The 13,536-nt window shown below is 33.4% G+C and overlaps 1 protein-coding gene across 1 annotated transcript; it reads right to left on the bottom strand.

Moving 5' to 3' along the window:
- Positions 1-349: 349 nt before the first annotated feature.
- On the bottom strand, positions 350-12,154 carry LOC128163776 (uncharacterized). The gene is made up of 7 exons (XM_052827430.1): positions 11,994-12,154; positions 4,923-5,084; positions 3,418-3,554; positions 3,154-3,266; positions 2,625-2,777; positions 2,214-2,328; positions 350-1,856 (listed from the first exon to the last, which is right to left on the bottom strand). The coding sequence occupies exons 2-7, from the start codon at positions 5,075-5,077 to the stop codon at positions 1,117-1,119; spliced, it is 1,413 nt and encodes a 470-aa protein (XP_052683390.1). The 5' UTR covers positions 5,078-5,084; positions 11,994-12,154; the 3' UTR covers positions 350-1,116.
- Positions 12,155-13,536: the final 1,382 nt, after the last annotated feature.

Raw genomic sequence — 13,536 nt, 5'->3', positions numbered from 1 at the left:
AAAACGACTATTCAAATATTCAAATGTAGAACTAGACAAGGAAAAGTTGCCAGTTTAGAAAGACCAATGATTAGTCGATAAATATGTGAAATATATTTTATTTACTAATTTTTTGTCATTATTCAGACATTTTCTTTGCCACTTAATTCCATGTATATGCATAAAGTTATATCTGTATTATCGTTTTGAATGCTTCTCTTTAATCCCTATCGAAATATTCATAATGAATATCACGACTTTATGAGAACGTAACACTAGTATCATATGTGACGTCACACCTTTGATTTTGATGTTCTTCATCTATCCAGTCTCTAAAGTTAACGTAAAGTAATAGTTAAATAACAACAAGTAATTGTCTGTTTTTATTCATTAATTAACATATACATAGACTTAAATATGCGGATACATCAATATCTATACAATAGAATAAAAAAGGTTATCTTTGGGGGAAAACAATGCCTTTGTATTAATAAATTATTATAAAAAAAATATCTTATCAATCATCTCATAATATTTGACTACCAAAACGCTGCCATGGAAATCGCAACTACAATTGTATTAGTTGTTCAACGCATCCTAGATTTTACATAAATTTCATGAAAAGAAAAAAAGAATGTATAACTAAATATGATAAATGCAATCGATCAACCAATCAATAATCAGGCTGTGCAATTGATCATGATTGTTGGAGCCATGTAAACCATTTTCCAAGCAGGTACGAAAACTGTTAGTTTCATTAAACCCCATGAATGCATCCAAATGTACATTAATGAAATTGTTCATGTGGATAATAGCAAAAGAAAAATAAACATAGTATGCATGGGCATCTCTACAAATTCCTCGCAATTAATTTTATCACATTATACATCATGGTATAAATATAAATCGACCTGAACCAATTACGTCTGTATACGACACCTGTTTCAGCAGGTATAACAAAGGAATATCATAAACGACATGGACGTTGGAAGCTACGCTAAGTTAAATACCCTATAACAAACAATTAGCTTAATATACAATGATGACAAATTGGATAATGTACGATAAATATGATCTGTTATAGTAAGGAATGTACAATTGTTGTAGGTAACGACACATCACGTGATCAATCACGTGTTATATAACACTTGCGTGGGAATAAGAACTCCTTGCGTCCAACTGCTCTATCGTCTGAAACTGTCGCGCATGCGCACCAACGTCATAATCACGTGATACGATGTGTTTGGGAGACTTCTGGCTGCTGTAGTAATCGTTATATCTATCTGTCCGATGATTGCTAACAAATTCATCACCTCGGTATGAATCGGTTGTTGGAAGAATTCCGAATTCATTATCATGAGTGAATGCATGGTTGTCATATGGCACACGATTTTCACTAATAGGGGTATTAAATTTCCCGAGTTTTGAATTGTTTCCTCCCCTCCCATATTTCTGTGCCTCAAAACCTCCGTTTTCAACCTCCCCTTCATAACCACTGTCTGCTTTAGAGGATTCTGAACGTCCACTTCCGCTGCCCTGATATCTATGCATAAATCTGTTCCCACTGTTGGGTCCGATAGCTTCCGAAGAAGCTGTGCTGTCTCTTTGCTGATTTGTAACAAAACTTGTTTCTTGAGTCAAAGAACTTGATGGCGGTGGAGCGTGAAGCTCGACCGTCACCTCATATTTCTGCGCAGGTGCGTGTCGATTGGATCGACCTCGAATTCTCCCCGTTTGTTCTCGTGTTGTGTCACGTGATGCCGGTATGGGGGCGTGGTTTTGTTCCTCACAGATCTGATAATTTTCGTAGTTGTACGGTTTCTCCTCTGCAATGTCTTCGTCGAAAGTCCAACCCGGAAGTATCGTCTGCAGCTCATCTGGATCAAAAAAAATCTCAGTAAATGAACAAAATGCATTAAATTGCTAATACTATGTGTACAATTATTTTGGGAATTGTAGCATCCTTAAACAAATCTTCGTCTACATACTAAAGAACCCCAAAAAGAAAATAAATAAATTTCCAGTTTCCGAAAAAGTCACCAATACTAATATCTGATACATGTATTACAAAATTACAGAATGACTTTCAAGAATCCAATGTTTAATGGAAAAGTGCAAAAAAGTGACACGATTTGAAAAGCGCGAGCTTGGGCTCATGTGGTCTTTAAACTTAGCTGGATTAATTGTCATTTTTAAACCTGTCTCTCTGAGATTGTGTGGGTCTGTATACTGACCACGGGGTAGGGCGATGATCCGGGTATCTCTAGTTTCCCGGTTGGCTTCATTGATGTCTCGAATGCGAATCTCTGACGCAGTGACGTCATCAAACGAAAATCGCATGTGGGGTGCCTTTGATACATAAATAGTCATGTCATTAAATATTTTATTGATAGTTGAAGTAAGATACTAATTTTCCTCTAGTTTAAGCAATATGTACTTTTACTAAAATGTCGTTTTTAATTTTGTATACTGCATAGCAGGAAATTGACTCGTGAGATAAATTTTTGGCATAACTCACGGAAGTTTCGCAAATTCAATGCTCATTAAATAAAACTTACAATTTGATAAAATGCGAATACAACCGACAGCAATATTAACGTGTAATAATCAGAAAAGTTTGGTTGTATTAGCTGTTTTAGGCTTACTTTCATTTCCCATTTGATTCCCTGGTGACGGAAGTCCCCGGGGTACCGGATCACTATATCCCCGAACTCACAGTCCGTGTATTTGTATTTTGAACTGGTCCCACCTTTTACGACATCATAATACATCCGACGAATGATGTCACTGAATACAAACTAAAACAAAAGACTGATTGAGTGCTGTACCTGTTAAGAGATGGTGTATTTAATGTATTGTACATCAACTACAAGCCTGCTTCCCCTACGTCATCGAAAACCAAAAGCGGATCTAACAAACGCTTATTAATCGAGGACCATCTCGCTCAATTTTCTCGTTCTCATGCCCCGTTCTGATTGGCTTCTTTACACTTGCTTGAAGGAAATCTGATTGATAAATGCTTATACAAAAACTTCATAACTGAATAATCTTTGTTTTCATGCCTCTACAAAATTTTCTCACATTTTGTACCCAAAAACGAAACTAATTTGATCAAGCGTATTTTTTCAAACTAGACTGGCCGTGGATTTTTGACGATGGTTTACTTATACTAACCTCTAAAACAAACGGCTCCCCACGCCTCAGAATGCGTTTAGCGGCGTCAATGCCCATCAGTAGTCGGCCAAGGATCTTGGGGTGAGTCTGGTTAATCATGACGGTCCAGTTCTCTACAAAACACAGTTGGGTGTTCTCAGATATGTGTTAAGGAAAGAATTATACTTTGATTTTTTTTTTATAAATTAAACATATACTAGTATTTATAGGCGACTATAATCTCATTCCATGGAATTTATGTCTTTGCTTTAATGTTTTGCCTACCTCTATCTACCGAGAAAAAGCAATTGATTGACTGGAACCCCGATCCTGACAACACAGTAGGTTGTACCACTAGGGGGCGCTTCAGGAGCTCCGCTCGGAACGTCTCCAGTTCGTCACTGCTTCCCATTCTGTATATTCTATAACAAAGCCAGCGCAATGAGCATATCTGAATTCATTTTTTCTATGATTTCTGATTTTATTGAATAAATTTATTGCATGATTTGTTGTTTTATTTTTTTTTAAATAAATATTCATATAAGAACGCCATCAAAGACCGTTATCTGGGTTTTCAGAACGAGGTGAAATTTATATCTTGGCTAGCGAAAATTGTTATCAAGGTGCCATTTTGGACCTATATTTTGTTGAGATATCATAATTATGCGGGAACTTAATCTTAACTTAATCGTACCGAGCGCTTTATAAGTATCTAATTATCATAATGGTTTATCACTTTTGACTGTTGCTGTTAGGGATCGAACACGCAACCTTATGAACCAAGAGAGCATTTTCTACATCATAAACACTATATAGAACTCCAGGTACGAGACGTTTGCATATCTAATAAACACTAACAAAAAAATATAGCATTAGAATTCTTATACAATGTCTTCACGCTAAACTTTATATCTGCATACCGACTGCACACTTGCTTTTATATATATCCGGTACAAATATCAAGATGCATTCAAAATTCAATAAATGCAACCACTTTAATGAAAGCTTTTAAAATAATTTAAAAATTTGAGATACAAATATGAAATAAATTCAACATGCATGGCGTTTTTAAACGCACCTGCATTGGCTGTTATTTACGAAATCAAGACCGTGTTTCGGTGAACAGTATGTTATGTTGCCAGCTACTGTTGCAACTATGCTTTAGCAGCAATCATATGCATATTGATTTCGATGATGCACAGTTGAAACTCATGATACGCCATCAAAGCAACAAGAATGATCAATCTACCATATGACCATCGAATACTCTACTCCACATAATTAAAACATGTTATTTTACTCTCATGCAGCCAAAGCTATTGCATTTGGGAATTGTGAATGCAAAACTAGTATGGTTATACGTGTAGCAGGAAAAGTGCTTAGGGGTTTGAATTTAGTTAACTGCTAATATTCTATGATGTGTTGATTAGGTTTTATTTTTGTGTATGTTAGCAAATCGATAACAAATCATGATGGCGTGTTCAGTTGGAAAAATATGAAAACGAATTACTTTTTTATTCTTTTAAAACGTCTTTTGTCAGTTCTAGGCAACTTCCGCTAAATCAAATACATTGCTTTAGGTTCATGCGCAAGAAAATTCAATACATGTAAATTAGTCTAAAGAAATGCGCGCAAAAACCAAATCTATGCTAACTTGCTCGAAAGTTAATTTCGCCAAACACCTTATCATAAGGGTTGAAAATTAAACGTATACAGTCGTATTTGACAAAGGGTGTGTGAACTGTCATGGATATCGCCGTGGAGAGAAGAGCCCGGATGAATATACAGACCTCTTGCGTGGGAGGACATTGACCATGGCTGCTGAAGATTCCAGCAGGAGTTCTTTCCCCTCCCTGCGGGGTTTGACGAGTCCAAACAACACGTTCCCATGTCTGATCACCTCCTCCTCCCGGGCAATAATCAGCGCCTCCCCGTGTTTGTCCATAACGAGGCTGAAATCATATATTATAATCATTAATTTTTTTTAAAGTGTTTCCATAACAATGCTGAAGTCACTGTATTAAAAAAAGTTCGTTTGTTTAATGTACCTAATATTTATTAGACATGTTAATCAGTTTCTAATAATTCCATAGCTTTACAGCTTTAAAGTTTTGATAGAAATTGAGATGAAATGCTACACGTAGTTTTACAGTGCTAAATAAAGTGCTAATGTTTCTGAAAACAAAAGCGTGTACTTTAGTATCACATTAAAATGTGAGTGTCGTCAAAAATTAAGTATTAAGCCTTAAATGTATAAAAACAAATTGAATTGCATATAATAAAAATAAGAAGAAAATCCGCTTGCTTTAGAGATAATCAAAATGTAAATTTATTAATAGACGTTCTGGTTATTGCGCTCGCTCTCTCTCTCTCTCTCTCTCTCTCTCTCTCTCTCTCTCTCTCTCTCTCTCTCTCTCTCTCTCTCGTAAACTTAGATAACAAATATACACGGCAATGTTTCCATAGATCAATACATTATACACTCTGATTAATTGTATTGACCTGTATTCTTATCCTTCAGCAATTGTGTCAAGGTAAATTATTCCCTAGTTTAATTTGTAAAACGACTGAAATTTATGGCCATATCACCACAGGCACTATTTCTGAGAAAAAAATTACCCTATAGTATAATGTTATTATACTATAGGGTAAATTTTTTTCTTAGAAACAAGTGCCTGTGCATATCACTCTTGTCCTTAATCCTGAACATCTGGGGGGGGGGGGGGGGGGGGCATGACGGCCCCGGAGAATGGTGAACAACCCGTTTATCCGGTCCGTCTGCATGTGATGTTCACACACAACAAACATACTCAGACCTGTCTGTTACATATATGTTAAGTACATGTACACACAAGTTTATTTATATTATCACCTGTTTGACCCATCAGCAAGTCGATCCAATTTTCACGTTCATGTATTCATGAATACAGTATGTGATACATGTACATATGTACCTATTGATATACCGTGGCATTTATTTAAAAATATAATTTTGTAGTCATTTTAAAATATCATAAGTTATTATAACTGAAGTAAAAATTGGCCATCTGAGGCGTGTTAATTATTATTATTATTTTTTATTTTCTCACACATGATAATTGTTCGTAACCAACCAATTAAATGACTATAGGTCTTCATGGTTTGTTTACCAGTTTAAGCTACTGTGTCATGGGAAACAGATTCTCGATCAATGTTCGCATGCCTAAAGAAGTATTGCATGTAATATCCTCTGATCTATACATAATTTACAACTTAACACATTCTGTATCCCCGTGAAAAACATGCATTCATAAGGACTCGGAATGACTTTGATATTAAATACAAATAATCAAAATATACTTCTGTCTATGGTAAGATATAGTGCTTCGCGCTACTTAAGATAGCTGTGTTGCTTCAGAGTTTAGAACGGACATGATGTCTATATACATGATTGTACGTCTGGTAATACATACAAGGAGAATTCAGACCGCTTGCTAGCTATAAGGGAGTGGATTTAGAAACAAAACAGCATCAAATTATATTTTTCTTTTTTTCAAATAATTTATCATCGTACTATACAGCTAAAGACTTTACTGTGTACACATTTAGTTATGTCGACATTACATTATATATTGTAAATACCGGTACGATAAATGATTACAATTATATATTGTAATTAACAAGAGTATACCAAAGATCGATATACATGTACGTGTATTACATGTATCCATTACAAAGCCAATCCTAAAACAACACGCCTTAGTTTGAATATTGTAAACTAAGTATCTGATTAGATCAAGGGCTATATGGATTGAAAAGGGCAAAAAAAGCACCTTCTATTTTTTAGGTCTTGTTTAGAAAACAACAACATGATAATACTATTAATAGGGTTAAAGATAACAACGACATGACTTATAGTGATTATGAAAATGTAATGAAATGTATTTACAATTTTTATTGGACACTTTATAGTATAGTAAAAACGCATCTGAAGAAGAAGTAAAAACCTATTTAAATGATATAGATTGTAAAAAAAATAACAAAACATAGGCGTCGGAACCGGGGGGCTAGGGGGGGCTTAGCCCCCCCACTTTTTTTGCAAAGTTATACCTAACCATTAGAAACATAGCATGATAGAGGGTTCAGCCCCCCCACTTTTTCTCGCAGGAAAGACTATTGTTCATAAATTTACCTTGAAAGATAGAGGGGTTAGATTCAGTAGCATACTAGCCCCCCCCCCCCCCCCCCCCCCCACACGGATTAGGTTTTCCATGATTTTGGGAATTACTTTTTTCTCAATATTTCTGAGGATTAGTCTAGCCCCCCCACTTTCAATTTGCTTCCGACGCCTATGCAAAAGCGGAGAGAGAATTATGCGATCAGCTCCCCGAACTGGGGGAATGTAAAGAAGTTATAAAACTTATGAAAAATAATAAATCGCCTGGTCAAGACGGTCTACCCGCGGAATTTTATAAAATATTTTGGAACGATATAAAAGAACTTTATTTCGCATCACTCTTAAAAAGCATTGAGCAAGATATGCTGCCTTTTTCTCAAAGAAGCGCAATTATGTCTTTAATTTATAAAAAAGGGGAAAAGGAAAATATATCAAATTACAGACCAATTAGTCTAACTAACGTTGATTATAAAATAATTGCTCATGTGTTAGCTAAGCGTCTTCATAAAGTGTTTAACAGAATAATTGGACAAGAACAAAGTGCGTACATTAAAGGTAGATATATAGGCGTAAATGCGCGCTTGATACTAGATATATTTGAATATTATTTGAAGAACGAACTAGATGGTATCTTACTTTTTCTAGATTTTGAAAAGGCGTTCGATTCCGTTGAATACAATTTTATGTTTAAAACATTAAAAAAATTTTGCTTTGGAGAACAGTTTATTAAAATGATAAAAACACTGTACAATGAACCTATTTTTTAGATAAAGAATAATGGATGGCTGTCAAAATCTTGTAAAATGCAAAGAGGCATTCGGCAGGGATGCCCTGTGTCAGCACTTTTGTTTGTACTTGTTATTGAAATATTAGCTGTTCAGATTAGAAAATTTGAAGATATAAATGGTCTGACATTTAATGAAAATAGTGGTAAGATAATTAAAATAGTTCAACACGCTGACGACTGCACAAATATGTTGAAAGATACAATTTCTCTTAAAAAGGCAATAGAAATAATTAATAAATTCAGTAAAATGGCTGGACCGAAATTAAACTTAGGAAAAACGGAATGTCTTTTAACAGGGTCTTTTATTGAAATATATTCGAATGATAATTCAATACATGGAGTTAAAATCAATAAAAATTGTGTTAAGTCTTTGGGCATATATCTTGGTCATAATATAAAGAATGCTATGAAAAAAAATTGGACCAGCAAATTAGAAAAGCTAGAACGAATTCTAAGCGTTTGGAAAAGAAGAAATTTAACAATGTTTGGTAAATGCACAGTTGTTAACACATTAGCAATATCAAAACTTGTATATAATGCCTTTATATTATCTAACCCAGATAATGGATTTTATATAGATGTGACAAAACTCATTTTCAACTTTTTGTGGAATAAACAGATAGAATTAAAAGAAACACCCTTATTGGCGAAATTGAAGCAGAGGGTATTGGGATTGTAGATACAGAGAGTAAATTTCTAGCTGCTAAGGCATCTTGGATTTCACGTATTTTAGACGACAGAAGCATCACATTCAGAACCCTGTCTGATATTCTTGATAAAACAAATCTCTCAATCTATGATGTATTAAAAACAAGTGATTGTAAACATAGTAAATCAGACTTTTTTATAATGACAAAACTTCCACACTTTTATGTTGAAGTTTTTATTGCTCTAAACAAATGTAAAAAATTGAGACAAGTAAATCAACTGAAGAGAGATGAATTCTTAACAGAATTTATCTGGAATAATAATCTTTTTACTTACAAATCAAAACCATTGTGCTTTGAAAATTCGATCAAAATTGGTATTTTATATGTGAAAGATATTTTTGATGCACATGGGAATTTGTATGACATAAATTATTTTTCTAGCATCATGAAAAAGAAAAATAATATTTTTTGTGAGTATATTATGTTTAGAACGTGTTTTGAGAATTACATAGAAATATTTGATTGTTCATATGCAAAATACATTAATATACAACAAAATGCTAGGTTTATCTTTAAAGATGGCCTTAGAAGAAATATAGAATGTTTAAAGAGTAACTTTTATTATTCTATTTTTGTGAATATGAAATTTAAGAGATCTGTATATGAAAACAGATGGAGCAAATTGTTTGGTATGTCGGCTGGAATTATTTGGGAAAATATATATAATCAAAAAATAAAATGCATGTATGAAAAGAAAGTTGCTGAATTCAATTATAATTTATTAAACAGTGTACTTAACAATAATTTAAGTGTTAGCAAGTGGAACAAAGATGTATCAGCCGAATGTGAATGTTGTCAAACAGTCGAAGACTGTGAACATCTTTTATTTAGTTGTAAATTAGTAAAACATATATGGCAAGAGGTGGAAATTTTCTTTAATTTGGAATATCATGGAAGATAATACTATTTGGGTTCCATTATGAAAATAATGTCGAAACTAGAAGGTTGAATAATATTTTGTCTTTCATCTGCTTTTTAATTTATAAATACAAAATGTAGAATAAATGAAGAAAGATTGTCAAAAGAAAATTTAAAATATTTTGTGAAAAATAACTTAATTGTGGAAAATTGTGTTCTTAAAAAAGCTGGAAGTATTACATGTACTGATGATATGTACTTTACTTTAAGTAATTATATTATGTAACTTTATGCATTCATCAATTTTTATTCCACATTCTGGGGGATGCAGTCCACTATGGGGGATGCAGTCCACTAGTTGGAAGACAAGGGGTTCAATGGACTACGGATTGAACTATGTATGTAAATCCCTTGTCTTTTTGGAAAGGATTGTATATATACGTTATATCTTGTGTAATACCATTGTTTAAGCCATATTTGATATTGTATTGCTGTTGAAAATTGAAATAAATTATGGAAAATTGAAAGAAAAAAAATAGACGTTCTGGTTATTGCTCTCTCTCTCTCTCTCTCTCTCTCTCTCTCTCTCTCTTAAAAAAATACAAAACGGAACATTAAATAACATATTTTTCTACATGCCTGTAAACTTAGATAACAAATATACACGGCAATGTTTCCATAGATCAATACATTATACACTCTGATTAATTGTATTGACCTGTTTTCTTATCCTTCAGCAATTGTGTCAAGGTAAATTATTCCCTAGTCTAATTTGTAAAACGACTGGAATTTATGGCCATCACTCTTGTCTTTAATCCTGAACATCTGAGGGCATGACGGCCCCGGAGGCTGGCGAACAACCCGTTTATCCGGTCCGTCTGTATATGTTGTTCACTCACAACAAACATACTCAGACCTGTCTGTTACATATATGTTAAGTACATGTACACACAAGTTTATTTATATATTATCACCTGTTTGACCCATCAGCAAGTCGATCCAATTTTCACGTTCATGTATTCATGAATACAATAACAGTATGTGATACATGTACATATGTACCTATTGATATACCGTGGCATTTATTTAAAAATATAATTTTGTAGTCATTTTAAAAAACAAGCAACAAGTTATTATAACTGAAGTAAAAATTGGCCATCTGAAGCGTGTTAACTTTTATTATTATTTTTTATTTTCTCACACATGATAAATGTTCGTAACCAACCGATTAACTGACTAAAGATCTTCATGGTTTGTTTACCAGTTTATGCTGCTGTGTCATGTAAAGCAGATTCTAGATCAATGCTATGCCTTAATAAGTATGACACGTAATATCCTCTAATCCATACACAATTTACAACATGACACATTTTGTATCCCCGTGAAAAACATGCATTCATAAGGACTCAGAATGACTTTGATATTAAATACAAATAAATAAAATATACTTCTGTCTATGGTAAGATATAGTGCTTCGTGCTGCTTTAGATAGCTTTATTTTGTTGCTTCAGAGTTTAAGAACGAACAGGATGTATATATATAATATAGAGTACGTCTGGTAATACATACAAGGGGATTCAGACCGCTGGCTAGCTATAGAAGAGTTGATTTAGAAACGAAGCAGCATCAAATTAAATTAATATATTTTTCTTTTCTTTTTGAAACATTTATCATCGCACTAAAAACTTTATATTTTGTACACATTAAGTTTAGGTCGACATTAAATAGTGTAAATACTGGTACGATAAATGATTACAATATGTTGTAATAACAATAGTATACCAAAGACGTACATGTACATGTACGTGTATTATCCATTACAAAGCCAATCCCAAAACAACACGCCTTAGTTTGAACATTGTAAACTAATTATCTGATTATAAACTGTTCTTTTCATTAAAAGTAAAAGCAACAAATTGAATGTCAGTGACACGTGTGTGTATGAAAATTAACGGCCTTAAACGTGTGTTATCCCGACTTTAGTTAGCCCAATGCAGGTAAACCGAGCCATATCATGCATGAATCATTAATTATGACACCTTGTAAACATACCTGACATTCCAACACAACGCAAAATCGAGATCCGCCAACTAAATGGAACAGATCGTTGATGTAGGAAATATTTGAAAAATTTCAATGAATCTATAATAGATAAACATCTATATCATAGATGTGTCTCCGGTTATTGCTATCACTCCTATAGCTCTGTACAAACCAAGTACGGGGGAATGACCTAGTTTTATTTTGTCCCGAATGGTGTTTTTTTTTTATCAAGTCCACACGACAAACGACATATGGCTAACGTAGGAATAAACTGAGATAATCGCGATAATTCGTTTAATTAACTTACCTAATCTAAGTGTTGTTCATCTTTTGACTCCTGAGTTAATCCTTTTGTGCGATTATTTCTTGTTTTTGTTGTCTCTATCCCACACGTCGACCTCGATCTACCTCATAGGTAAAATATTTACCTTTTGTGCGGTATATTTCAAACGATTACCTGTATCGTAAATGTCTGAACCCATATGATCGGTTTAAATATTTCCGGCAAAAATGGGGCAGTTCATTCATTTGTTCATCCATCCATTCATTCATTCATAACCTTTTTGTTAATATTGAAGCTTTATGTATTTATATACAAACCTGTGAAAATAATATTTTTAAAGATGAAAAGAAATATTTAATAATGCAAATGAATACATAACTGTCATAAAAGTAATGGACATCAGGCAGTGCCTATATGTGTAAGTCCTCTCCCCAAGGATCAAAATTACAACTGATATATATCAATTACATTTAAGTTATACAAGCACAATAGTATATACATGTAATAGGTACATAATAAAATAAGTACATAATATAATATGAGACTTGTTATTGCAACATTAAAGGAATTGCACGAAATAAATATGAGGGGGGGAGAAAAAGACACACAAAAGAAAATTCAAAACATGGAAATGTGTTAGATGAAAACAAATATGATTAGCAGACAGCTAGTATTTTATCATGCAAATTATAACAAGAAAATAATCATCAAAGTATCCGTGATATACATTAAGAAACTTAAGAGTACATTAATTGTTAAATAATTTCAGGAAAATAAACCTACCCTATAGCAACACTGGGTTTCTTCCCCTAAAGTAGATACAACACAGGATGAAGCTCTTCCATTCAGTCAACTGAATGATAACTGAATGGTCTGGAAAGGTGACTGAATGGCACAAATATATATGCCATTCAGTCACTTTTCAGTCACCTTTCATACATGTATGACTGAATGGCAGTGGCGTAGCTTTCATTGAAGCACGGACGCACGTGTTTCCACATTGTTTTGTAAAAAAAAAAAAAAAAAAAAAAAAAAAAAAAGGCAAAATAAAAAAAAATTAAGTATTTAAAATATTATAAATATTGAACAAAAACAAATTAATATAAATAAGAGTACCTTTGAGTACCTTTTTTCGCCGCATACAACGTTGTCGTATCTTCTTTTATTAGAAGATGTCGAACAACAGGGCAATGGCCAGGTCTTACGCTTGTTCAATTACAAAGTTTGATTTTATTGTTTCGCTTGTCGCTTTGTTTTATCCTAACATTTTCAAATGTTTGGAAATGTTTGCATGTATGCCCGTAACTTCAGCAACCGCAGAACGATGTTTCAGCGTCATGCGTCGCTTAAAGACAAACCTCAGGTCAACAGTGACGGGACAAAGAATGTCGTCTTAAGCATCTATACACATTTACGATGATACCGAAGTCAATGTAGCAGCTATTATCTCAAAATTTGCTAAGATAAAGCAAAGACGACTGGCCGGTTTTTTTTTTCAATAAATAAAAAATAAATAAATTGCTTTTCTAATATTTTCTATTATTGGGTACAGTTCCATAACCTGAGT

Source organism: Crassostrea angulata, chromosome 9 (genome assembly GCF_025612915.1).
Source record: "Crassostrea angulata isolate pt1a10 chromosome 9, ASM2561291v2, whole genome shotgun sequence".
NCBI lineage: Eukaryota > Metazoa > Mollusca > Bivalvia > Ostreida > Ostreidae > Magallana > Magallana angulata.
The sequence above is the reverse complement of the archived record's forward strand: the minus strand, read 5'-3'. Positions and strand labels throughout refer to the sequence as shown.